Source organism: Raphanus sativus, chromosome 6 (genome assembly GCF_000801105.2).
Source record: "Raphanus sativus cultivar WK10039 chromosome 6, ASM80110v3, whole genome shotgun sequence".
Lineage (NCBI taxonomy): Eukaryota > Viridiplantae > Streptophyta > Magnoliopsida > Brassicales > Brassicaceae > Raphanus > Raphanus sativus.
In genome coordinates this window covers 13,642,650-13,669,196 of record NC_079516.1, presented here as the reverse complement: position 1 = coordinate 13,669,196, position 26,547 = coordinate 13,642,650, and the positions used below count along the sequence as shown (strand labels likewise).

Here is a 26,547-nt window from a genome sequence, read left to right as displayed (position 1 = left end):
TGAGAGTACAATGGATCTTGAAAACTAACCATGTATCATTGATTCCACAAGCCCTGATCCAACACGTCTAAGACAATCTTTCAACTCTTCAAATGAACAGTTCTTTGATCCCACTAGTGTCTGTGTCTATCATCTTGAACAGTTCTTTGATCCCATCGATCTCTTCCTCAGACAGTCTCTCTGCAACCACACGTAAAGCCATCTTCTTAAGTTTATTCCTCAGAACACATGAATCACCACTTGCAAGTGTATAAATCATCTTTAGCAGTCTAAAACTCAACAGGCAAGAGCTTACACAAGACTTGATGAGCAGTTAGCCTTTTCTTTGGATTGCTCTCCAGCATTTTCCCAAAATAAAGGCAAGTGGATTAATAATAGGAAACATGTTGCTGTCGAGCATTTTCCCAAAATAAAGGCAAGTGGGGACAACATGGTCTTTCAGGTTGGTGTTGACTTGCAATAGGAATAGATCTTCAAGCTGCGTGTTCTAACTAAAAACACATTCGCAAATTTTCTTTATACAGATCAGTTGGACGAAAAGCGATTTGCAAGAGGTGACCTTTTTTTTTTTTGTATTTTTGCAAATTTATTTCATCTCAATTGTTCATATCTTTCAATAGATTAAATCCCACAAAATAGTATATATTATCTAGACTAGAATTTGAAGAAAGAAATATTAACCGGACTATGTATGAACTCAAGGATCCTTGCTCTCGTGTGATTATTGATTACTTATTTCATGTTTGAGCAGGAGACTTATGGCTGAGCTTGCAGTGGCACTTTTACCGTTTGCAGTCGAGAGGCTTTGGAACTTACTTGTCCGAGAAACTGGGCAATTTGAAGGAGTTGAAGAGCAGTTCGAGGGATTGAAAAATGATGTGGAAAAGTTAAGGTGCTTTCTTAAAGACGCAGAGGCCAAGAAACATGCAAGTGAAATGGTGAGAAAAACTATCAAAGATATCAAAGAAATTGTTTTTGATGCAGAAGATGTCGTCGAAACCTTTCTTCTGAAGAAAGAACTCGGAGAGTCAAGCAGCAGCCGCATGAAAAGATTTGCATATGTTACTATGAAAAGCATGGGGCTTGGGTTTGATACGAAACCCATACGTAAGAGGATCTCTGAGGTGATCCTTGATATGCAGAATCTTGGCGTACAGAAGGTCCTTGTCGATGACAGGTATATGCAGGCTCTAGAGGTAAGAGAAAGAGACATGCGACAAACGTTTTCTAGAGATGAAGAAGACCATCTTGTGGGGTTGGAGAGAAATGTTGAGATATTGGTTGGCTGTTTGTTGGAGGAGGATAGCAGTCAAGTGGTTGCTATAACTGGGATGGGAGGTCTTGGTAAAACCACACTGGCAAGAAAAGTTTTCAATCATGAGAAAATAAAAAGTCATTTTCCAGGATTGGCATGGGTTTGTGTTTCCCAACAGCTTGAAAGGAAGTGTGTCTGGCAGACAATCTTGCGACGACTCAGGCCAGAGTGCGATGTGTCAAAGATGATGGAAGACGAACTTCAGGAGAAGATTGTTGGAGTGTTTGAAACACAAAAGGCTTTGATCGTCATTGATGATATATGGAAAGAAGGAGACTGGGACCTAATCAAGCATGTGTTTCTGCCAAAACAAGGTGAATCTCCTTACATAAGGCCATCTTTTTAATTAAAAACCCAAAATTTGATCATGAAAACATTTCAATATAAAAATGTATTGCAGGATGGAAGGTATTACTTACTTCTCGCAATGAGGAAGTTGCATTACATGCAGACGAACAATGTGACCTCATCAAACAAGAATGCCTAACTTTTGAAGAAAGTTGGGATCTTTTTCAAAGGATAGCATTTCCTATAAAAGACACATCTGGTATGTTTTCAAGGAGAGCCTACTTGGATTTTTTTTTTCTGTTCTTGTAAACTAAAGAAAATAATGAGCGATCTTTTCGAACATTCTTATAACTGATGCGCAGAATTCAAGATTGATGAAGATATGAAGGAAATCGGAATGGAGATGCTTAAACACTGTGGAGGTCTACCACTGGCTATTAAGGCGTTAGGCGGGATGTTACGTAAGAAGTACACATTGCATCAGTGGAAAACGATACGTGAGAATATTAAAGTTCACATCGTTAGAGGGAGTGACTCTGACGACATAAATGTCAATACGAAGGTTTACGATGTTTTGAATCTGAGTTTCGAGGAGCTGCCTGCTTATTTGAAGCATTGCTTCCTTTACCTAGCTATTTTTCCTGAAGATTATGAAATAGATGTGGAGACACTTTCTTATTACTGGGCTGCAGAAGGAATGCTAAGGCCAACGTATTTCGATGGAGCGAGCATTCGAGAGGTTGCAGATGGATATATAGAGGAATTGGTGAAGAGAAACATGGTTATTTCTAAAGAGATGTTAAAACTTTCAGATTTGAAACATGTCAATTGCATGACATGATGAGAGAAGTTTGTTTACGCAAAGCCGAAGAAGAGAATTTCGTACAAATCATTGAGACATCAACTGCAAATTTGGAATCTCCTTGTAAATCTCGCAGACTTGCTGTTACACGTAAGCCTGGTGAAACATTTAATGTCGATATGAAGGTGGAGAATCCAAGCCTTAGAACTCTCTTGTATCTTGAGAAAAAAAGATGGAAGGCAACACATTTACTGTTTACAAGGCATAAGCTGATGAGAGTGTTAGATCTCTCTTATGTGATGTTTGAAGGAGGGAAGGTACCCTCTAGCATCGGAGAGCTCATCCACTTGAGATACTTTAGTTTAGAGTGGTCAAGTGCAATGGGTCAACTGCCTTCTTCTATGGGGAATCTGAAGAAGCTGCTCTATTTAAACCTAAATATATGTCCATGTATATTTGATATGCCCAATATCTTGAAAGAGATGCGAGAATTGACATTCTTGTCTTTGCCGGTGATATTTCATGAAAAGAGAAAGTGGGAATTGGAAAATCTGGTCAAGCTGGAGACGTTGGATAATTTCAACACAAAACATGGGAGAGTGACGGATCTAGAGGGTATGACACGGCTCAGATCTCTCTCTATCTATATTGAAGACGAGAGGTATACTATGGAAACTCTATCGTCATCTCTAAGTAAACTTTCACACTTGGAGAGTCTTTTCATAAAGAACAAAAGACTTAATACTCGCACGGACGATGAAGAAGAAGGATTTGTTTGGGATTTTGTTCATCTCAAAAAGCTGAAGTTGGAGATATATATGCCAAGGTTACCTGATGCCCAACACTTTCCTTCTCACCTTACAACCATTGATCTAACGTATTGTTGTTTGAAAGAGGATCCAATGCCGATTCTAGAGAAGTTGTTTCACTTGAAAGAGATTAGTTTACAGTATGGATCTTTCTGCGGGAGTAGAATGGTTTGCTTGAGGGATGGGTTTCCTCAACTGGAGAAGCTACGACTTAGGGGTTTAAAGGAGTGGCGAGAGTGGATAGTAGAAGAAGGCTCCATGCCCCTTCTCCATACTCTCATAATTGACAATTGTCCAAAGTTAAAGGAGCTTCCTGATGGGCTGCGATTCAACACTTCTTTGAACAGTCTGATCTGTTATTATATGGGAAAGGAATGGAAGAAGAGACTGTCGAAAGGAGGAGAAGATTATTACAAAGTCCAACACATCCCTTCTGTTAGATTCTATGGTTGATCTCGGCAATAGTGAGTCAGACAGCAGCTGCAGGAGACGAGACTCTCAGCAATTACGGACTATCAGGTATATATTATCTACGAATTGTTTTATGTATTAATAGACACAACTCTTTCTCTTAGTCTTTTGAACTGTTTGGAGTCTATTTAAGGTGTTGTCATTGTCCTGTAAACTACAGTATTATTTTCTGATATAATAAAGAGTGAAGTTTGCGTTTGTAAAAAAGAGAGCGCACTGTGATATTGATTATCAAGAAGGTTCTGATATTGATAATCAAGAAAGTTGTGATATTACAGAACTGATTTTACTCTGTTATTACAGAACAAAACAGAGCATAAAATCATTAACACGAATGAACTTCTCGGCAACTTCTATGTATTGGCATAAACTACAGAATTTAGTTAAGACTATTTCATTGGAATGTCTCTGCTGATATGTGTTTTACCAATTCCTTAGGCTTTGACACTGTATTTTTTCAGCGTTTCAAGTTCTATGGTCGCACCTAACGAATCCTCCAAAGACTTGCTTCTGCAACATTAATAAGACTCAGAGATGGTTTACTGTTACCAAAAACCCTGCTAATATCTCCTGGTCTGCCTTTATAAGCCCCCAAGATTAAAAAACGGGAACATGAGTTTCCCAAAATATCTGCCTCGGCTTTAACAGTCCGGCCGGCTACTGGAAAATATATTCAAGCACTCCCTTGCTTCTATATGACCTTCCGCCAGTGGCTGAGCCTTTTCTGAATGTCTTCACACCATGGGTATCTGCATTTGTAAAAGGAAGCAAGTTTTGTTTATCAATGGATAAGGAAGATTGTTCAAGTGCTGGAATCACAAAAGACTTTGATCGTCATTGATGATATATGGAGAGAGAGAGAGAGAGAAGGAGACTGGGACCTAATCAAGCCTGTCTTTCTACCAAAACAAGGTGAATATCCTTACATAAGGCCAGCCATCTTTTTGAAAACTCTTTGATAAATGAAACATTACAAAAATATAAATGAAACATTACACATTATATTAGCCCAAACATCATTTTGTGTCAGAGAAAACTGGTAAGAGATTTAACAAAAAAAAACTGGCAAGATCAATGTTTGATAACTGTTTAAGAGATTGTCTCCAATTACACTGGTCAGAATTTGTTTTATTGAAAACATAACTGGTTTGAAAACAGAAACACAAAGTTCTATCAAGAAACTTTCAGTAAAATGAAAAGTTTTAGTCGTTTTTTTTTTTGTCATTGAAAAGTTCAAACTTCAAAGGAACAGAGTTCCCAACGTACGCGGCCAAAAAACAGCCGGCAAAACAAAGCGAAACAAAAACAAAGTGGAAACCAGTAGGCCCCATAGTAAATCAAACAGATGGAAAAGAACGATAAGAAGCATGCCTTGAAACTCAAGAAAGAGCTTTAGCTTGCTAAAACACACAGCAGGAGATCATCACATTGCCCAAGACATGGCTAATAAGGAAGCCTGAAACCTTCAGAAACTAAGATGACCCAATATTACATTTCAGAAACGCAGAGGGAGGTTTTACCCATTCACCCTAGATGACTGGAGTAGAGGATGCGTTATTATTGCTCGCTGGGAGACTTCCGTGTAAATTCAACCAGACAGGGACAGTAGACTCCTCTTTTGCCTTCCTGACAACTTCTGCTGCTATCGTATGAACATGTTCAAAGCAGAATTTATTCCTTGTTTTCCAAATATGCCACAACAACCAAGGAAACGACAAGCGAACCGACTGGACAAGTAGGATCCACTGGAAGCCCTCTAGTTCGAAGTTGATCTTTTACGGCCAATTCTCCAGACAGCACTCGCCACATAAAGTGACGGAGTTTAGGAGACGTTTTAGTCTTCCAGAGTTTAGACCAAAGTCATCATAACCCTACTCAATTTCAGGGCAGTTTATTCAAAAAGATCGATCGCGTGATTCCGTGGAATCAAATTCTGTGGTGACCCGGTTGGGTTTCAAAAATTCTGTTATAACCCAATATTTTTTTTGTTTTTTATTTTGAATTAAATTTAAATGAAAAAGAGATTAAAAAGTCCACAAAACCTAAAAATTCAACTTATTTACCAATCTACCCAGTTAAATTCGAATCCAAACCCATAAATCCAGAACCCGGCCCAAACCCATTTGATTTTTTAATATTTAAAATTAATTTTATTAGTTATATTAGTTATATTAGTTATACAGTTATACTAATTATACAGTTGAACAAGTTATACAATTATACTAGTTGTACAGTTGAACAAATTGTACATTTTTATCAGTTATACTAGTTGTATAGTTGAAAAGGAAAACAGAGCTTCCCACTCAGATGGACAATGGTGGTAGTCAAATCTGAACGAAACCTTCGAGGTTGATATGTTCAAGACCAAACCGCAGATCCGTCATTTTTAATATGAAATAATGTTTTAATTATTGTATTAGTTGTACTAGTTGTACAATTTTCAAAAAAATACATCTTCATCTTTATATGATTTTGAAATCAAAGAAAAAACATCTATAAAATCAGGAGAACAGTAGTAGAAGAAGAATACAAAAGATAATATAAAAGCAATCACGAAACGGAAAAGAATCTGCAAGCATTCATGGTTGATGTTTTCACCTGTGTTTGAACCACTTACACTTTGTGGTGTGTTTTTACACTTCAGTTGTGTTTTCTTTGCAAATGAGTGATATAACCACAGTTACTAGTTTAACTACAATAATATTAGTTCCGCTGGCATAACTAGTTTAACTAGTTCAAACTAAGAAACATTTGAGTTGTTTTAACATTGGAAGGCAAGCTTCTTAATTTTGGAGATGACAAAGTTGTACCAGTAGAGGAATAATCAAGGATCCGAGAACTATTAGAGGAACTATGGGTCGTTTGTGAAGACAACAAGAAGAAAACTGTAGAGTTGATGTGATTCAGATCGAGTGGAAGAGAGCTATATTTGAGAGGGGGGGGGGGGGGGGGTGAGACTGAAGTCGCTTTGCTGAAGACCAAGATTGTGGAGCTCGAGGCCGACCGGGATCAGCACAGATACAAAGATTCTCACGCCGACCGACATGAGATCGTGGGTAGTTATGGAAGGATCTTGGATCCCCTAAGAGAACAATGGATGAACAAGAAGAAGGAAGTTGCTGCAGAGATTCAACTTGATGAAGTGGTTACGAATATAGATCTGTTGAATGATATCAAACACGGAGGGTTGGTTGTGGAGGAGGAGATTGCTCGTTTTAGGGAGATGGAGAAGGATGGTGAGGCTGTCGTCAAACTGGCCGTTGTTCCGAGTCGTTCTATCTCTGGTCTCGACATCCCCCAAGTTTCAGAGGATTCAGTTGCCAGCAACCAGGCTGGACCATCGTTCGTCGGGGAAGAAGCCAGTTCTTGTTTATTTACCTAATATCCTTATTCTTCGAATTGTGTATCGGATTTGCATGTTTCTCTTTTGACTTTTCAAATCTTTTGCGATTTTGATATTCTATATATTTTTTCGACTTTGCGAATCTTTTGGGATTGTTTTGTTGTTCATCCATGGCATTAATTGGCGGTGGTGGTCTTAGGTAAAAACAATGACATGGTCGACTTGAATATGAAACTTGTGTTGTATTGCTTTTGTAGTTGTGTTTCTTTTATGTGTTTTCCATAGTATTGTTCAACTTGTTTGAACTTGATAGGATTTTGGTATACAGTGAACAAACAAGTGAACAAACCTTAAAATATAAGGTGTATCATGTAAACTTATGGGATGGTGTAATAATTTTCAAATTCTTTTTTTACTATTTGTAAATATTTTCATACCTAGAATCATATACTATGAAATCATTAATTCTATTAAAATATTTTCGGTGTATGTTTTTCAAAAATATAGTAAACAAACAAGTAAACAAACCTTTAAATTATAAGGTAGATTATGGAAACTTATGTGATTGTGTAATAATTGCGGAAGTGATAGGTGTTTAGAATGATTTATATTATATTATAAAGAGTTGACAAAAATTTGAAAAATTAATATACCATCACTTATGTTTATTTCATGTACCTTATAATTTTAAGGATTGTTTTCATGTTTTTCAACATTATTTTCGAAAAACATACATCGAACGTAATTTTAATGAACGAAGTGATAGGTGTTTAGAATGATTTATATTATATTATAAAGAGTTGACAAAAATTTGAAAAATTAATATACCATCACTTATGTTTATTTCATGTACCTTATAATTTTAAGGATTGTTTTCATGTTTTTCAACATTATTTTCGAAAAACATACATCGAACGTAATTTTAAGAAATTTATACGACCATAATATTTGGGCACATCTAGGTAAACCTTAAAAAGTGGTACAACTAGTGAAATCATAATTTTTATCTGGTACAACTAACATTTTCATTTTTGCCCCAAAAATACAACTATGTGTAATCTGGTATAACTGATTTACTAGTACAACTACATACTGGTACAACTACATAAAGTGGTACAACTACATAAAGTGGTACAACTGTGTGTTATTTATGTTCAACCATGTTTACCACGTTTTAAAACGTTTATCACGTTTTACAAATAGAAAACGTGATAAACAACTAACATGATAAACGTAATAACATGTAGTTGTACGAGTATTCTAGTTGTACAATCATATACATAGTTGTACCAGGTTCTCAGTTGTACAAATTTGTGCACAGTTGTATTTTGGTTGAAAATTTGAAAATTTTAGTTATACCACATACTAAATAAATATAGCTCAGTTGTACAACTCTAATTTATTTAGAAACCTATGCACATATACAATGGAATCATTAATTTTGTTAAAACATATTTGGCGTATGTTTTTCAAAAATATAATGAACAAACTAGTAAACAAACCTTTAAAGTACAAGGTAGATCATAGAAACTTATGTGATTATGTAATAATTACGAAAAAAATTGTTAAAACTTCAAATAAATAAGATGGATCATTCCAAGGACCTTCCAACTTGTCTAGTCTATTGTTGTTTTCATATGGAAAGCCGAATGGAATTTAAAATTTCTTAATTGAAAGAGTTGTACCAGTATTTTCTGGTTAGTATATAAACTAGTTGTTCTAGTTGTATTAGTATTATAATATATAGTTATACTAGTTGTACCAGTATTATAACACATAAACATAATTGTATGTCATATAAAGTTTTACTAGTTGTACCACTAGTTGTTCTAGTTGTATCTGAGAGAAACAACACATTACGAGTTGATTGTTTTTATTTCACATAGAAAATCAAATATAATTTTTAAATTTATATCTTCAATAAGTTGACCAGTTGTATATTTGATAACAAATTTTGTCTATTACAAAAGTTTGAAAACACATAAATAGCATCTCTAACACATAAATAAGTTCCACACACATCAGCAAGTCCAATAACACATAAATAAGACTCATTCATCACTTCATTTGTTACCACTTCCCTCGTTTCCACTTTTCTTGTTGTCGCTTCCCTTGATGATGCTTTCTTCGTTATTGATTTCTTTGTAATCATTTTAGATTTTTTTTTAGGTGTAAATATTGTATTTATGCATCTATTAACATATAACAGAGTTTGTAATGTACAATTAGAAAGTTTGGGGAGAAAATCATGACTTTTAGTATTTGTTTTCGGTTTATTTTAATTTATTATTTGCATTTTTGACTTATTTAAAATATACACTTGAGAAGTCTAGGGTGAAATTGTGAGGTTAATCATGCAATTTATAATGTTTGTGGCTGACTTGAAAATAATCAAGAGACAAAGGACCATCGTGCAATTCTGAAGAGGTCTGATCTGCACAATTAAAATGTTTAGGACTAAATCGAGAGGACCAATCTGTATCTTTTAATAATTTGGTCACATTCATAAACACTCAAGAGTTTGAGGACCTGTTTTGAAAATATTGAAGAAATCTCCATTGGAGGAGATCGAACTTGTCTTCAACGCGAACGACGGACGCGGGGCTGAGCAGCAGAGCAGGTTGGGTTTCACGGACAGGGGAGTCGGAGGTCGCAACGGTTCCAGCTCTTCACTGGGTCCTTGTCGCCGGCGAGGGCTGAGCCACTTTTACCACCTGAGATCGCAGAGGAGACGAAGTCGGAGAAGTTAATTCTGTCAAGGGATCATGTGGTGTTGCAGCTTGAGCAGTTACAGTTCAGATCAACAAACTATGAAGAAGATAAAGATGGAGGGACGTCCGCACAGAAAAGAAGAAAACGATGTGTTTCGTTTTTTGTTTTAATTTTATTTTTTATTTAGGATATAAATGTAAATTAACATGTCATAGGGTCATATAGAATGACTTGGGTTGTAAGAGAATAAGACGAAAGGGTCATGTGTCATATGAGAATAATGTCCGATTCCGTGGATTGAATAAGATCGACCTTTTATATTCACATGAAGACGTCGTCGTTTAAATTCTAATGGCGCCGCTTTTGAAGGTTTATAGTGGGCTTGAGGCCTTAATAGGCCCATTATTATAATCAGTTTAGAAAACGAACCGGCCGGTTCTGCTTTAACAATCCCTTACTTAATTTAATTCCGATCAACTTGGAGATGAATGAATGGAAAAGAACACAAACCGGCAAGCACAGATAAATAACGTTAAACCCTCTCTCACTAAGCTTTTATCATTTTAATTAGCCAGAGGATATTAAGCTGCATATTATCTTCATTTAACATTAGAGAACGACACATAAGGGATAGTATCTACTTTGATTCATTAGCAAATACTAATGCAAACTTAATTAAAGTACTAATGAGTCTCTAACATCCTTGTTGAATAAGAGCCGCTAGAGAATATACAGAAACAAAACAACTACTAAATTAAAGTACTAATGAGTCTCTCTCTCTCTAACTTCAATGTCACTACTTCAGATGTAGAGGATCAACTTCTACCTTGTTCCTAAACTTTCCAGATGCCTCTACTGATACTTTTTACTCTCTTTCTTTGTTCAGTTGTAGCAGAAACCCTGTACAAGTCTCCAAAAGGGATTCTATGTAGTTGAGAATCTATCATTCATGTGCGTCTACTGTGTTTTGACCTCTATTCCTGAAGCGCACGGACCGCCTCTGACATTTCCATTATCTGCTGCTCCGCTTTGGCTTTCCAACTCACCAACTCTTTCAATGTTTCCTGAAAAGGAACACACGATCAGATTTCTCAATTAACATCATCTAAAGCATTGGCAAAATTGCATGTAAACTATGCAATGTGTAACTAGTAAATGAAGTAAAAGGCTGTGTGAGAAGAAGATGGAACGGTGGTAAAGTGACATCTACTCAATGACCAAGAAGAAGAAGATTCTACAGACGCTAGAAGATGCCTTACCTGAGAAAGAAGACTTGGATCGTCAATATCTGATCTTGGACCTGCAGTCACTGAAGAACCTGGAGTCAACTCCGCTTTGTCCTGATTACAGCTTCTGGAATCACCTCTGGTCATGCAGCTAAATAAGAAAGCACAAAACATTATTAAAACAATCATATTTAAACCGTAAAGCCTAACTCTTGGTGGACATAGAAACCAAACAAAACCGCTCTAACCTCTCCGTCCTTTGCATTTCGGAGTTGAGCACTGACTGTTCCTCAAACCACATATGATCTTGGAATGAGCTTTTGCGAGCATTTGGTGGAAGCGAGTAGTCATCAGCCTCAGGTAGAACATCAGTAAGGTCAGCTTCAACATCCCATGGCTCGAAACCATTCACTGTAAAATCATCCAAGGTGGCGCTATGCAATAGATGTTCCCAATTATGAGGAGATCTGCTCCCATTTACCTGCAGATTGTTCTGAGAGTTCGAAATCCCCACCAGCTGATGTTCTACTTTATCTTTCCATGAAGCTAGCTCCTTAACCATGCACTGCAACAAAAGAAAAAACGAGACATGGGAGACAAAAAGCTTCATTAGGTTAAAGCATCCCTAGGCAAGAAGCTTCAAACAAATACTGTTTGCTTGCTTCTTGGTCTAGACCTGTGTTGAAGTCAATGAAGTTGCGATCTCTGCCATTTTCTTATCAGTCTCTACCTTCCACCTCATGCATTCCTTGAATTGTTTCTGGAGAAAAAATGCAAAATATAGTTATGATATCTTCGCACAAGCAAAAATGAGCTCAAAAAGTCACCTCGTTTGCATCAGAATGATCTGGTAACTTTGGCTTGGATACAAGCTTCTTGATATCACTGCATAACCGCAAAGAAAATGGTATTACAAAATGCACCTCCTCTTATGTTAAGGCTCAGAATAATATACCTCTTCATCTTATCTATTTCATCCCTAAGCTTTGAGGAGACAGTAGATGATTCATGTGCTGAACTCTTAATCTTCCACTGAGCTAAGGGAATCAAGTCAGGATCAGGAACTCCAGACTCACGCTTAACATGAACCACATCAGCTACAAGCTCTCTAATATCACTGCATACCCACACAACAAAAAAACGTCATTTCAAACACACAACAAACATTGAAAGCTCAGAATATAGCAAAAAGCATCCAGTACCTCTTCATTTTCTCAATCGATTCCTTAAGATTAAAGGACGCTTCACCATCCCCAGGCTCAAGTTTGATTAACCTGTTCGAGTTCCACCACGAAGGTGGAACCCAGGTAGGATCAGCAACCCCAGACTCCCTTTTAATCTTGATCAAATCAGCGCTCTCCAGCCAGTACTGCATGATCCCTTCGGTATTGTAACACCTCCTAAACCTCTCAGCACCACCAGGAGTCACATTCCCATCAGTATGCTTCAACAAATGATCCAACAGACCAGTATCACCGATTCTCTTCCGTGCAATGGCTCTTAACTCGCCTCGTGAGATAGGATTCTCGAAAGACGCACCTACCTCCTTCAATACATCCTCCATTGCTTGCTCCGCAGAATCAAACCTGTATATATTATTAAAAAAAAAAAAAAAAAAAGATTTAAACTTTATACGAAGGGTAAGGATGGACGATGTTAAAGGCTGAGTCTTTTTTAATACCTTTCGGTATTCCAACGAAGAGTTGTTCTCTGTTTATCTAAAGCGTTGTGTTCACTCTTAACTGTAACGAGAGAGTTGTTATCTACTGATTGGGAGAGTTGTTTTCTTTTGAGGAAGCTTCTGGTTACGTGGAGGCTAGCTTCTTCTTCTTCTTTCTTCTCTAACTTGACTTTGAGAAGGGCTTTCCCAGAGGAGTTGGTATCTGAAGAAACGTGCTTGTCCTCCTTCTCTAACTTGACTTTAACCAAGGCTTTACTACCGGAGGAGGAGGAGGAGGTGTTATCTTCTGCCAAGTGGATCTTGTTCGTCCAGCCGGAGATGGTGGAACGACGATTCGGCATGATGGAACGAGGCTTCTTCTTCTTCTTCTCAGACATCATCATCTCGTGTAGGCTCTCTAGCGATTTCACATTTCACGCTACATGAGAGAGAAAAAAAGAGGGACAGAGTTAGGTTTTTGGAAGTGACAACGCGAAATCACCAGAAACACTACTAAACCCTAAAGCTAGGGTTTTTTTTTCTCAGAAGAGAAGAGGCGACATTTTTTTTAAACAGCGAGAATTGAAAATGAACGCCGTGGATAAATCGTCTAGAATTGAAAACTAGAGAGTTGAAATCGAAAGATTTTGAGATCAGAGATGCACCTTAGGATCGAGGTGGCAGAGACGGACGAAGAAGACAAAACCAGATAAAGCAGAGGAAATGAAACACAGGAGCCGACGATAGTGGTTTAGGAGAACCCTAAAAGAATACTTATCTCCCCCTCTTCAATATTTGCCGCAGTTATTGGTATTTAAATCTTGTTTACCACTTTAGTCGTCTAGCAAACGTGTACCTCTCTAGACGGAGTATTACCCCACTTACTCTGTTTGCTCGAATACGTGTTATATAATACGGAGAATCAAAACTTTTTTGACTAATTTCAAAATTTTACTAGTCTAAGAGGTCTCAAATATGATTTTAAAGGAAAGTGTTCGCAAAACAGGCGTACATGTTTCCAGATACTCTAAACGAAATAAAATGGAAGCAGGGAACAAGACGTAGAGACTAATAATGTAAACCTCTTAACATTTTAATTCAAGTATATGAGAAATGTGTGCTTCTTCCTTCTTAGAGAGTAACCCCAAAAAAGAGGACCGTTATAAAGTAACCAAAATGTCTTTAACCAGAGAGACCTATGCTCATGTCTTCTTCCAAGCTTCAGCCAAAAACAATATCCCAAAAAAAACCAACATCTCTCTGAGTTAAAATTGTATTTGATTGTTTTGCCTGAACCTAAACCTGTTTTGGCTCTCCTTATTATTATACCTTCTTCTTCTTCTCCAGATTTGCAGTGACACTTCTCTGCTTATGCTTCCACGAAGGAATCTTACCTGGGAAAGCCCACCTGAGCAACCTCTCCCACGAGTAGCAGATGACGAACATAAGTAAAGCCCAGAGGAGGAGCTTATCCCTCATACCTTCAGGCAGAGGCACCAGCTTTAGCGAATCGTTCAGGTCTCTGAACAGATCAGATGCAATCACCGTGAAGAACCCTGCTCCAGCAATGAGAGCGTAGAAGAAAGGTTTGTTCTCCCTTATACTCTGGTTGAACGGGTGTCCCATGTAGTTCACAGCAAAAGTTGCCACCTGGAGCATCATGCTCACCATGTAGGACACGGTATTCACAAGGTTAGGATGGAATGTGGCATCTGGTTCGATGCATTCCTCTGGCATGTGCTTCTCAGCTTCCTTCACGGAGTAGATCAAGAAGGTTATGTGAACAGCAAACTGTCCGAGTAGAGAGAGGAAGAGGTACACGGAGAAAACACTAGGGTGGGGTCGCTCTGCAGAGAGGGTTTGAAGCGGTCGAGCGTGAGATATGAAGAGGAAAAACGCAGCTGTTAATACGCCGCTGATTGTTGCCTGGACATCGCCGAGCTTCACACCGTCCAAGTACATGACACTAAGGACATAAGCTGTGGCGAGACAGTTGAGACCGAGAATTTTGAACATCTGAAGAGTTGTCACAAGTGTGCTACGACCCTGTCGGATTATGTCCGTCACTGGGGCAACCGACGCATGTTTAGCGGTGAAGGGAGATGCCATTGACGCATCCCCAAGTTTAACTACGGGTGCTGATCGGCCATCCGCCTCGTCACTGTTTAATTCATCCATCATCTTCTTTAACTTTTGTCTCTGCAATTCTGCAGCAGTTAAGTGGCGGTTTTGGGGTGTGACCTTTCCCTTTGACGATCCTTCCCCGTTCTGAATTGCGGTTTTGCTAGCTGGTTCTGATGGTGGTTTGGGCTTTTTTGACTTCGACTTTGGATCATCTTTAGACGATTCCGAGGGAGTGACAGTATTCAGTAAAGCAACTCCAACATGAGCCTGGAGACGTTAGTAACAACAATCGGATCAATAGAATGAAAATAAAGCATATGCCTGACATCAAAAGAGCTAAAAGCTCAATCCTCCACATGAAATCCCTATATGAGTTACCTGCTTCAGTGCTCCAACATCATTTGTCCCGTCCCCACACATCAGAGTTCCCCTTCCTACCGCTTTAAAGGTGGTTAATATTAACTCCTTCTGCTGTGGAGCAACTCTCGCAAAAACCTGAAAGGTAGAAATGGTTGAAGGGTCAGGCTCTATTACTTATATGTATTAAGAAATAATAAACCAAGTAAAAAAGATTACAAGATATATATATATATACCTTAACAAACGGAATGACTCGCAAAGTTGCAGAGGTAGCCTGTAGCATTTCGATGCTGTCTCCTCCAATGCATAAATCATGCGTCTCTGCTAGGGTCTCAATCTCTTTGTCACTGAAAACAAAAACCAAGTCATCCTATCTCAGTAAGAAGCAGGAAGACGACATTGAGACAAAACATTTCAAGTGTCAGATCTTTTCTAATTCGATGACAGAAGATAAAGAAAAGAAGCATGGAGACTACTGCACAACATATACTGCTGGTATCACGTGAATACTCAAGCTTGTACAACATGAGGATACGAGTTTGCATTAATTTTACAGTAACTGTGATTAAATTTGACTGCACCTGTAGGGTATGATCTCCTTCTCATCAGGTGACATCCACTTGTATTCGGCACCAGGCCTTGACTGGCTAAGAATTAAGACCGGGTTTGAAACAATATGCACTTTGCTTGCAACATGACAAGCTGTCAATGCCTGATCACCTGTAATCATCACCTGAAATCATGAAAGTAGGATAAGACATCCCATGTATCTTGCAAGAAAGACAGCGCGACTGAAAAAACGCTATATTCGACAGTCCTATCTTCTGAATTGAATTCTGAGATAGCTGCTGCTTTGCAGGCAATTTGTACTGAGTGGGAAAAGAACTAAATAAATTACTGATAGTGGTAAGAGACCCACTAATACACGAGAGCCTGTTTGCATTATAAGATCCACAGTATAATTACCAAATCATGAGATGAATTCTTTAACTCCAAGAGAACTGAAGCTGAATCTGATCTAATGGGGCAGTTGAAGACCTGCGATTCATTATTAAACCATTACGAAACAATATCGATATCAGACCATCGTTTACAATTTACAAAAAAAGAAGAAAGTAAAGCCTCATAAGAGAATGCATCATGTCATTACCGCAAACCCAGCAAAAATAAGGTCATTCTCAACAGCATCTCGGTCCAGGTCTCTAACTTCACTGGCCTGGTAAACATTAAAATACATTATTTTAAAAGCTAATCAGCAGAGGCTTGCATAATCCAGAACAAAAAGATGCTGGATGTCAATATTGTTAAGTACATAAATATAACTATTTCACAGATAGCTAAGTACCATAGGACCTAAGAAAGTAAGACTTCTGCCATAAGTTTAGAGATCGACAAATAACATCAAATAGATGAGCAGTGAACTTCTATTCTCTACGTCTGTAAAGCGTATCATTGACACAACCTTCTAGCTAAAATGACATGCATCAAGTCTTTTTTTCAAGAATCCAACAGGTTCATGAGTCAGAGCATCCGTAACTACCATCATTTCAGGAAGTCGTTTAAATGCAAGGGCCAGAACTCGAGATCCTTGGCGTGTGTATCTCTTATATGTTTCGATATATGCTGCTGGCACATCCACAAGCCTATCTTGGATGGTCTCTGGTGCACCCTGGTAAGTTTAATAAGCATACAACAATTAGAGCTGGATTTACCGATAAAATTTAGCCAACGAAAAAAATGTATCAAGCAGACCTTCACAAACACAAAATATTCCTGTTGAATAGAGACGATAACTGACATTCTCTTCAGATGCGAAGCAAAATGGTATCTCTGCATTATCTGCACCGAGTTGCCATTTCCTCTGCAGCGGATAACATAGTACAATGAGAATTAATCTCCTTCATATGTTTGCAGACAGCTCTTTAAATAGATTTAAGATTAAACAGAACTAGATATTATCATACTTAGGGCGAAACCATTAAGGTGTATATGATATCAGCTTCAAAGAAAGTGATAGGTACGCAAGATGCCAAGACGCAGAATGTGAAAAAAAAAAAATTTGAAGCAGAGCCTAAGCCATTATCCCATGTAATGTTAATACTGCCAGCTAACATATTCTATGTGAACTTTAGTTCCCGTATTCCCCAAGTCAACTGCTTCACAGATAGACATCATTTTTTCATTTACGCTGTCCAGTCAGAATGGCTGAATATGCCTCAATAGGAGCGTAAAACCATAAACAAAGAAGAAACAATTATATCTAATGCAGTACGCATCCTTATATTAGCCTTTCTTCTCAAAATCTATGCACGGTAATCACAGGGCTAAATAGGCACCGTAGACAAAGAGTGAGAACACTAGGATACGAGATTAAAAAACGACAGTAATTACCTTTTAGGCAAGGCCTTTTCATCAGACTTGTAACTCCAGTCAATTCCTTTAAGTGCAGCCTTCTCAAGAGGATCACCAACCTGCAAGTATTGAAAAACAGAGTAAGACATGACAGAATTTCGTAATAATGACTAATGATGCAAAACAAAGTATAGTATAAGCGGTTCCAGAAAGATGACCATAAGTAAAAGTATCATGTATCACATGTGGACTCTACCATAAAGGTCAGACTTTATAAAGTATAACATGGAATCCATTATCAGATTTAATAAAAACATGTGTGCGTGGATCAAAAGAGTAAGGAAAAGAAAACCATGACTTGCACAAAAATGAAAATTCTCACAGCCCAAAACAGGAACAACAGCAAAACTTATACCAGTAAATTGAGTTGCTCTAGGCCAAAAAGAAAAAAAAAATGGAGTTGCTCGTACCAGCTTGTTGTCTACAAAGACTAAAGCATGACACGAAGCCAAAATCTCTAATGTGCGTGCAGGAACCTTGCTCATATCAGTCTCTGCTTCTTCACCATCAACCAAACCCCCAACTCCTCGAAACTCCTATGTAGCAAATGAAAATGAGTTTACCATAAACAAAATCAAGCAAGCATATACCCAGAAGTTCACTTGACCTTACCATGTCATCTGACGTGAGTGTACCAGTCTTATCAAAACAGCACAAATCGACCTGTCATTGAAGAGAAAGCGTGAAACTAATAAGACAACAATACAAAAAAGAACGATTACTAATTCCTTTCAGGGTGCCGCTCGCTCAAGACAAAGAGTTCTTAAGACCATTGAATAGCCAAATAAGGTATAAAAGTACCTTTCCGGCAAAAGGGATCCTAAAAGGCTCTGTGCAAAAGATCCCGCGACGTGCAAGAGCAAGTAATGACGTGTTGACAGCTATGGACAATTCCATAGGCAATTCGGGAGGGATCACCGAGGTGATGATAATTGAACAGCCTAGCAAGAGCTTGTATTTGCTCCTTGTAGGATCCTCGAGACCCTGCAAAGGAGATTCTTCAACACTAGTACAAATAGATATATTATTTGAAGAAGAGCCTGAAACAAATATTAACGTACCTTTACAAGAACATAGCCGGCAGCTATTACGGCAAATACAACTAGAAATAATATGAACAGACCACTCTCCCAGCTGTTTGCAGTAACCTAAATTTTTTTACCAAAAGAATTAGAACAAACAAAACTCTCTAACATGGTGAAGATGAATCAACTAACAAAGGAAAGATCCCTAACCCTCTCTGTAGAAAATAAAATGGTCCTCATTAGCTTTCCTTGGCTTGTCTCAAATCCAGTTCGGAGAACAACAGCTAGACAGCCACCATCAGGGGTTTTCAGAGGGAACGTCTGACCCCAAACATTAAATAGTATGGAACACAGGTTAGGGGCAAGCACTGAAGAATAGATGGTTGAAATTGTTGATAAGGAAATACCTTGTCAGGTGAATGTTGTAAGATCTTGGTCCCGCCAAATAAAACATGATTTTTATCCCTCTTGATCGATAATTTTTTATCAGATCCTTCGCCAGCAACTGCAACCTACAATACCCATCATACAATCTCAGCAAAACATAGGTCCACTACACGTATGGACGATATTATACAAGGATTTAAGCTATATACATATTAGGAAGTAAGTATTGCTTACTAGTGAATAATGACGATTTGAAGTTTCAAACAAAAACGCTATAAACTATCACACGGTATTGTAAGAGAACCAAATTTACTATTATGTGCTATGGTACAATTCTGAACTCTTCAAACCCAATTTCATGAGAGTAAGAATTCGAAAATGAAGCCAACAAACAAAATTGACGTTGATGAAAGAAAGTACCTTCCATTGGGGAGTTGACTCGCCTGTCAAAATAGCTTCATTTACGATAGCACTTCCTACAAGCAAAAGCATGTCAGCTGGTACTGTCTTATCCTCTCCTCCAGTGTGAGTAGACGGCCTCCCAATGGACACAACATCTCCTGGCAGCAGATCAGTACCTAAGAGCTTCGCCCACCTAAAATTTGACTCATTCAGACACAGCAGTGATACCAAAGCGATCTTTAAGGAAAACTGCGTGTTATTCAATCACAAACCTCCCGCATCGATACACCATCACAGTCTGACTGTCCACCCTAACACGTCTTAGGTCGGTTAATGTCTTCAATCGGCTTTTTGCCATTGTTGACTCGAACATGAGAAGCATGAAGAGTGTGAACACACTGTAATACCAGAATTCATCCAAGCACCAAAGACCCACACAGAAAACCTGCAAAACGAGGAAGAAACACGGTACTTAAAGCAACACAGCCATAGAAGAAGAAAGAGATCTGTAAGATACATGCATTTTCAAGTAAACAACACCTGAAATACAAAAAACGGTTCCGTGCAGTTTTCTTTCAATAGCTTCTGGAATGTAGGTTGCGGATAATCAAATCTGCGAGAAGCAGAAACAAAGTATCAAACCGGATATAAGAACAACCACGCTGTGGATATATTCAGAAGGAGAAATGTTATTAGACACATCAAAAAGAAAATGATAGCATAAATTAAGAGACAAGCAAAAAAGAATTGCCAAACAAAACATCAATTATCGACCCATAGAATGATCTTGTAATAGATACATGTATAGGAAAGTGATAAGTCGACTTACACGTTCCTTCCCCACTTCTCAGTGGCTGTTGCAACTTTAGCTTCTGTACCATGGCCAGTACATTTTAGATACTGACCAAATGTTTCCTTTGTGGGGTAAAGAAGCTTGGAAAAGGCTCCTAACTCTTTTGAGTACATGAAACGCTGCTTCCTGAAGTCAAAGAAAATTTCTTCCATGTCTCCTGAGGATGACGAACCAGTCATCTGCAAACATCAAAGGACTTAACTGTTAAAACATGATAAGTAAGATTACTTGAAAAACTCAAGAATTTTCGGGCTAAGGATTCAAATAGTTTACGGAATAAATACATTTTTTTTTTCTCAGAGACATAGTGTGTTCATTCGTTGGGAGAAAACACTGAAATTTACATATATTCAGTCATACAAGCAAACCAGTCACCGAGCCTATTTTAGTGGCAGCTTAACAAACTGGATCTAAAATCTCAAATGAGCTTACTTGGCTACGAAAATGAAGAGGCACAACTTCTTTAGACCCAGAAAACTTGGCTGGGGTGACTTTACACGCATCCGCCTGGCTGATACTGTTAACCTGCGAATCAACACACACAGGCACAAGGCCAATATAAACATCAAACTCAAGTTAACATTAACAAGAAGCCAGATTCACAGTATATTAAGATCCATTAGACTGATGATGGTGTTACCTTGCTAAACTGGACAAAACACTTGAAATCCACAGACCACATAGTGAAAAGCAAGACTAAGATGTGTGAAGCAAGAAGGCCTCCAAACACGATCAAAGCATCAGTGAAGTCTAAGCTAGGCACGATCGTAGTCAGCCACGTAGCGTAGAGGATCGCAAACGGCCATACATCCAAACGCCACGCCGAGCGTTTCTTCCTACACAAGTCAACCTTATCCACTACCTTCCCTCCCACGCGGAAGCTCGACATCTTCCCTAGGTCGCCGTCAGCGATCTAAACCTCCTACAACGCTACAGAATCAGACTAGTAACCGAATCGAACAATACGAGAACACGAATCTCGAAATGGTGCAACGGATCGAAAATCTACAAGAATCTGCCTAGTTGTCAACCGTTCAAAGCATCGGCGAATCGAGAAAGATGATTCTGAAGCAGATCTAAGGAGAAGGGAGAGAGAGAGAGAGAGACGAACCTTTTAAGCTTGGATTGAGTTTGAATCGGGAGGGGATCTAAGCTAGGGTTTACAGTCGCGGCGTAACCGAAAGGAATCGCTATCGCGTTCGTCTCCTTCACCTTCACGCCTCACGATTGAGGTTCTTCACACAAAGAGATGTTCGATTCACACTGTGGATCGTTTTTATTTTCTTTCATTTACTTATGTAGACCCTCTTACTTCCGGTCAATTTCAAATTTACCCTTATATTTCTGTAATTTTAGTTTTTATTTATGACTTTTGAAGTTATTCTAATTAAATCTATTTTGAATCGGTTTGCATATGGATTCAGATAGAATTTTGATTTTTGATTTTTAATTTGAAGTTGTTTTCATAGTGGACATATATAGTATTCCATAAGAAAAAACTTAAAACTAATTAGTAAATTTCACAAAAATATAAGTTTCATATAAATTTTCAAAATAAACTAAAATACATAAATGTATAACCATTTTTAAATTATAAGAAAAAATCTGTAAATTTGAAATATTAATTAACACTATGCTAGTTAGATTTTGAAATTACTTAATCTTACAAACAAATTTGGTTTTTAAATTAAATAAATACGCAAACATGTAACACTTTACAAAAAAAAAAAGAATTGTCAATAATTAAAATATAATATAATGTAGTTCCCTTAAATAACACAATTTTCATATAAAAGAGTAAATAAAATATAAAACAAAATAATTTGACGCGAGTGACAAGCCAAATTGAACGCGTCAAATTGAATGTTTAACACATTACACACTAACAAGCATAAAATACAACTACACCTAACGAGAAGTAGATATATATGTCATGTTGTCTGAAAATAGACCTGTATTGAACGGTGCACGAGAAACTGAGGTGTGAGGTACCGAAGGATGTTGAACCCCGTAAGCCATGTAAGGTGCCGCCAAGAGATTCATGTCAGCTCCATAAGGTAAGACATATGGTGTAACCATTGACTGTCCGATAGAGGATGTGCCATATCCAGGAACATTCTCTGGTGGTTGCGAAGCGGCCTGCATGTTCCATATGGTAGGTGTCCTGAATACATGATGGTCCAGTACTGATGGTGGTGAAGTGATTTGTGTGTTCCATATGGTAGGTGTCGTCGCATATGTAGGATGGTCTAGTGATGATGGTGATGAAGTGGATTGTGTGTTCCATATGGTAGGTGTCGCATAGGTAGGATGGTCTAGTGATGATGGTTGTGAAGTGGCTTGTGTGTTCCATATGGTAGGTGTTGTCGCATATGTAGGATGGTCTAGTGATGATGGTGGTGAAGTGGATTGTGTGTTCCACATGGTAGGTGTCGCATAAGTAGGATGGTCTAGTGATGATGGTTGTGAAGTGGCTTGTGTGTTCCATATGGTAGGTGTTGTCACATATGTAGGATGATCTAGTGATGATGGTGGTGAAGTGGATTGTGTGTTCCACATGGTAGGTGTCGCATAGGTAGGATGGTCTAGTGATGATGGTTGTGAAGAGGCTTTTGTGTTCCATATGGTAGGTGTCTCATATGCATGATGGTCAAATGATGGTTTTGAAGTGGCTTGAGCGTCTTGCCATGTGACTGGTGCTTCCGTTGCTGAGATGTTACTGCTTTCAGCGATGTTGACGTCGTGAATGCTATGTCTCTGTCTACTTCTGTTCGTAGCTTTAAGACGTGCGAAGTATTTTTGTGCGTGACTTGCAACTTGAGTTGGTGTTCTTGTCAATACTACGTGACGAGAAATGCTACGCCAATCACCTTTCCCATATTTTTTTAGACCAAGAACAAATTGACTGTTCCAAAAAAAACAAAAAATCATAATATTCAACATCTTACTAAAAACATAACTATCTAAAAACATAAAATGCTAACACTCAAATTATGTACAGTGCCGGTCTTACTTTTGAAAAATAAATTAAAACGTCTTACACTTTCATAAAATTGTGATTTTATTCTTTATATAAAACTTTAATAATATTTTTATATACAATTAAAATTATCGCATAAAATTGTTTTATTTCTTCGTGTATGCTTCGGACCGGATCAAATCATGCATAATTGGATAGAAGTAGTAAAGTAGTAGTAACTAACCTGTGTTCGAGCGGTGACCACGGAATCGCCTTACGTCGGTTTGGCTTTGGTTTTGGTTCATCTTCTTGCTTGTACTTACATTTGTGATCAATACCACGTTCCCCAATGCATCTTTCTCTAACATTTGTTTCTTCTGGAACCTCGTTATAATCAGGAAAAGGTATGCTTCCAGATTCAATCAGCATAACATCACGAAGTAACTTCTCATAATGTTTTATAACTTGTTCTAAAGTTTTCCCTGGAACAACATCAGCAATCTTTTCCCAACGATTATCTATCTCGGCGGTATAAACCGCAAGAGCTCTCTCAAAAGCAATATCATCATCCCTACTCCAAAATGAACCACCACTAGTTTTCACCCCTACGACCATTTCTTAAGTAAATCTATTACAACCTTCAAGAAAACGTTAGACCAACACTTGAGAATGATACACTATGACTATAATCCCAAGAACTAGCATTTGATAAAACCCCAGATATTTCAAGAGCTACTGAACCTACATGGAGAAGGATCACAACATATATATCATTTTTGGTGAAAAATGTTAAGAGAACATATTAATCATTTGAAAGAAACAATGTTAATGATAAATGCATATACATAGGTAGCTATAACTTTTATATATACATAAACATACTATTTTTGGTTTCCTTTTTTGTTTTTCCTTACTTTCCTAATTTTATAGTCCTAAGTCCTAACCATATATGGTGCATAATGGTAATACATTGTATCATATCACAGGTGATAAACAATACTAGAAACAAATCTATATTTTCATTTACAGATTTAGGAATGAAGAAAACTGTGCTTAGACTTTTTATTATGTTTATTGACAAGTGACAACAACAATTGCATACAAGTCTAAACTCTTCAACGTCATCATGAGGCAAAAATTTAATTTTACTAAAATTTGTCAATGCATTTTTACTATATATTAATGTACACTGAAAATCTCATAAATTAATACTCGATAAATTAATAAATACGATAAATTAATATATTTTAACAGATCATAGTGGATCGTTGTAAAATATGACACATCTAAATAAGATAATAAATGATATTTTGTTGAAAAATCTTATATAAATATATGGTCCCAATATAAATATAAATTAATAGCTATTTAATTTATTTTTTATGTAAATATTAAAATATATTGTGTACTTATTCAGATTGAAATCTATCTAAAGTTTTTCTAAATATATTAATGTTATTTTGTCTCCTTAAACCTAAAATAATTTAGATTTACGGTATATTTTTCTAACACCAAATAGTCAAATATTAACAACATAAAATTTGTATACGTACAATTTAATTAATATATACGCCGTAAAATTAAGTATTTAGTTTTCTTAATTTTGCATAGATGCATATTTCAAAATACATAAATCTAAATAAATTATCGAAGTTTCAACATTATTAATTTATAGAACTTTCACGGATGATATCATGAGTTTTCTTTTGTCGAATAATAAAACTCTACACATAAGATATTTCTCACATAATAAAATCTTAAATATTAAAAACTAGAAAAAGCTACTTTGATAGACAAAACATCTGGTTCTATGGTGTAGAGGTTAGCACTCTGGACTTTGAATCCAGCGACCTGAGTTCGACTCTCGGTAGGACCTAATTTTTGCCTAAAAGACAAACTTTTAAGTCCTCAACTATATACCCATCATAAACTAGATACCCATCACATTTTGTGCCTATGTATTATTATTATTCTGGCCCAATAATGTCAACATTTTCAATAAGTCGATTCTTATGTTCATCATAGTTGCGCCTACTGAATTACTAAACCCTAAAACTATTACATTCAAACTGACTTTTTTTCTCTAACATTTGGAATAACTCTCTTTTGGATATGAATCATGTGATTGTGTTATGCTCAGTACAAGCATTTTCTTTAAATCGTACAACTTGTTTCGAAAAAATTGTTATAGACAAAGCGATGGATTCTTATACAGAGATAGAGATATACCAAAAAGACAGAACAAGTGAACAACTGAATATAGTGATTTCAGATGACAAAAGTAGGTCGATTTCTAGAGAATCAGTACCAGACCAAACAAAGAACAACCTCCATAAACTTCAAGAAACTCTTGCATTCCAGTGAATGCCTTCTTTGCAAAGGCAGATGCACCTGCTGGGATCACCTTCAGCACATTGAACCTCACAGTCTTTGAAAACGGCCTGCATTGGCCAATGATGACATGATCACCTTCCTTGACACGGAAGCAAGGTGAGACGTGTGCAGGGATATTGGAGTGTCTCTTCTCATATCTGAATCAAAACAAGGATTTTAAAAAAAAACTCGATCGAGAAGAAAGATGGTTCATAATCTTAATAGGTTTACCTTTGATACTTCTTGACGAAATGGAGGTAGTTCCTGTGAACGATGATGGTCCTCTGCATCTTGGCACTGTGGCAAGTACCAGCTAGGATGCGTCCTCTTACTGAAACAGTTCCAGTGAATGGGCATTCCCTGTCGATGTATGTTCCTGTTCCAAACAGACAAAACAAGGGTTCCATTACAAAACATGAGTGATAATGCTACTTTAAGGATACCTAGAACTTAGAAGCTACCATCAATGGCTTCACGAGGTGTCTTGAAACCCAAGCCAATGTTCTACCAGAAACGGTTTCCACCTTTACCAGGTCTCTTTCTTTTCCCTGATTTCTTCGAGCTGAAACAGTTAACAAAATCATCATCATAAGGACCGACTCGTAAAACACAACAATAAAGATTTTTTTTTCTTCTTACCTAAGGAAGACTTTGGGTTGCTTAAGGAAAGCTTTCTCAGTCTGCAAGAGAATGAAAATAATTAGAATATTCTTAAGAATTGTATAAACAAAGAGATAGAAAATAAAGATACCGGACCTGTTCAGCCATGGCTACTACTAGTTGCTGCTCTCCGATGAAGAAAAGGATGTAGAAGAGAAGCAGTGAGGGTGAGGCAAAGACAGCGACTGATAAACTCAAGGTAACGAATCTCCGGTGAAAAACCCTAGTTTCAAAGATCTCTCTTTAGCTGGGCTTGAGCCTTCTGTTTCAACGGTCTTTAGTTTCATATTATTAAAGAAAAAAATAAACGTTAACTTCTTTGTTAGAGCACATAGACAAAGGTATTTATATTACTGTCGTTGTAAT

The 26,547-nt window shown here is 37.4% G+C and overlaps 3 protein-coding genes, 1 non-coding gene and 2 pseudogenes across 6 annotated transcripts; 2 read left to right on the top strand and 4 right to left on the bottom strand.

The window, feature by feature from the left end:
* The first annotated feature begins 616 nt into the window (after nucleotides 1–616).
* LOC108834006 (probable disease resistance protein At1g59620) lies at nucleotides 617–3,685 on the top strand (annotated as a pseudogene).
* A 6,679-nt stretch (nucleotides 3,686–10,364) lies between these two features.
* Nucleotides 10,365–13,451, bottom strand: LOC108811899 (protein AMEIOTIC 1 homolog). Its single transcript, XM_018584006.2, has 9 exons — nucleotides 13,292–13,451; nucleotides 12,648–13,065; nucleotides 12,169–12,552; nucleotides 11,922–12,083; nucleotides 11,794–11,851; nucleotides 11,643–11,726; nucleotides 11,215–11,531; nucleotides 11,000–11,117; nucleotides 10,365–10,804 (listed from the first exon to the last, which is right to left on the bottom strand). The coding sequence occupies exons 2-9, from the start codon at nucleotides 13,028–13,030 to the stop codon at nucleotides 10,715–10,717; spliced, it is 1,596 nt and encodes a 531-aa protein (XP_018439508.2). The 5' UTR covers nucleotides 13,031–13,065; nucleotides 13,292–13,451; the 3' UTR covers nucleotides 10,365–10,714.
* Nucleotides 13,452–13,698: 247 nt separating this feature from the next.
* Nucleotides 13,699–21,460, bottom strand: LOC108811898 (probable manganese-transporting ATPase PDR2). Of its 3 annotated transcripts, none has more exons than XM_018584003.2 (22): nucleotides 21,301–21,460; nucleotides 20,830–21,111; nucleotides 20,622–20,714; nucleotides 20,166–20,368; nucleotides 19,877–19,949; nucleotides 19,609–19,781; nucleotides 19,355–19,529; nucleotides 18,955–19,059; nucleotides 18,758–18,868; nucleotides 18,584–18,670; nucleotides 18,324–18,506; nucleotides 18,135–18,185; nucleotides 17,933–18,058; nucleotides 17,502–17,581; nucleotides 16,863–16,971; nucleotides 16,651–16,779; nucleotides 16,261–16,326; nucleotides 16,077–16,148; nucleotides 15,692–15,843; nucleotides 15,346–15,457; nucleotides 15,129–15,245; nucleotides 13,699–15,017 (listed from the first exon to the last, which is right to left on the bottom strand). In XM_018584003.2, the coding sequence occupies exons 2-22, from the start codon at nucleotides 21,076–21,078 to the stop codon at nucleotides 13,950–13,952; spliced, it is 3,534 nt and encodes a 1,177-aa protein (XP_018439505.2). In that variant the 5' UTR covers nucleotides 21,079–21,111; nucleotides 21,301–21,460; the 3' UTR covers nucleotides 13,699–13,949. The 3 variants fall into 3 exon arrangements, with proteins under 3 accessions (XP_018439505.2, XP_018439506.2, XP_018439507.2); XM_018584004.2 differs by having other exon boundaries at nucleotides 20,830–21,119; nucleotides 21,301–21,459; XM_018584005.2 differs by having other exon boundaries at nucleotides 20,830–21,102; nucleotides 21,301–21,459.
* A 637-nt stretch (nucleotides 21,461–22,097) lies between these two features.
* On the bottom strand, nucleotides 22,098–23,763 carry LOC130495563 (transcription factor SRM1-like). The gene is made up of 3 exons (XM_056986976.1): nucleotides 23,393–23,763; nucleotides 22,747–23,094; nucleotides 22,098–22,353 (listed from the first exon to the last, which is right to left on the bottom strand). The coding sequence occupies exons 1-3, from the start codon at nucleotides 23,761–23,763 to the stop codon at nucleotides 22,098–22,100; spliced, it is 975 nt and encodes a 324-aa protein (XP_056842956.1).
* A 1,189-nt stretch (nucleotides 23,764–24,952) lies between these two features.
* On the top strand, nucleotides 24,953–25,024 carry TRNAQ-UUG (transfer RNA glutamine (anticodon UUG)). The gene has a single exon. It is a non-coding gene; the product is annotated as a tRNA-Gln (tRNA).
* Nucleotides 25,025–25,441: 417 nt separating this feature from the next.
* Nucleotides 25,442–26,427, bottom strand: LOC108837807 (40S ribosomal protein S11-3-like; annotated as a pseudogene).
* Nucleotides 26,428–26,547: the final 120 nt, after the last annotated feature.

What these genes read in the sequence shown, in the direction of transcription:
- LOC108811899 (XM_018584006.2), bottom strand. Translation starts at nt 13,030, where the DNA reads ATGATGATGTCTGAGAAGAAGAAGAAGAAGCCTCGTTCCATCATGCCG. An exon ending in TCGATTGAGAAAATGAAGAG is followed by an intron (nt 12,084 to 12,168) that starts GTACTGGATGCT and finishes GTGGGTATGCAG; the next exon opens with TGATATTAGAGAGCTTGTAG. An exon ending in ATCATTCTGATGCAAACGAG is followed by an intron (nt 11,727 to 11,793) that starts GTGACTTTTTGA and finishes TTTTTTCTCCAG; the next exon opens with AAACAATTCAAGGAATGCAT.
- LOC108811898 (XM_018584003.2), bottom strand. Translation starts at nt 21,078, where the DNA reads ATGTCGAGCTTCCGCGTGGGAGGGAAGGTAGTGGATAAGGTTGACTTG. An exon ending in GTTTTGTCCAGTTTAGCAAG is followed by an intron (nt 20,715 to 20,829) that starts GTAACACCATCA and finishes GTTGATTCGCAG; the next exon opens with GTTAACAGTATCAGCCAGGC. An exon ending in TTTTATTTTCTACAGAGAGG is followed by an intron (nt 18,671 to 18,757) that starts GTTAGGGATCTT and finishes AAAAAAATTTAG; the next exon opens with GTTACTGCAAACAGCTGGGA.
- LOC130495563 (XM_056986976.1), bottom strand. Translation starts at nt 23,763, where the DNA reads ATGGTCGTAGGGGTGAAAACTAGTGGTGGTTCATTTTGGAGTAGGGAT. An exon ending in TGGTCACCGCTCGAACACAG is followed by an intron (nt 23,095 to 23,392) that starts GTTAGTTACTAC and finishes TTTTTGGAACAG; the next exon opens with TCAATTTGTTCTTGGTCTAA. An exon ending in ACCTATGCGACACCTACCAT is followed by an intron (nt 22,354 to 22,746) that starts GTGGAACACACA and finishes TCATGTATTCAG; the next exon opens with GACACCTACCATATGGAACA.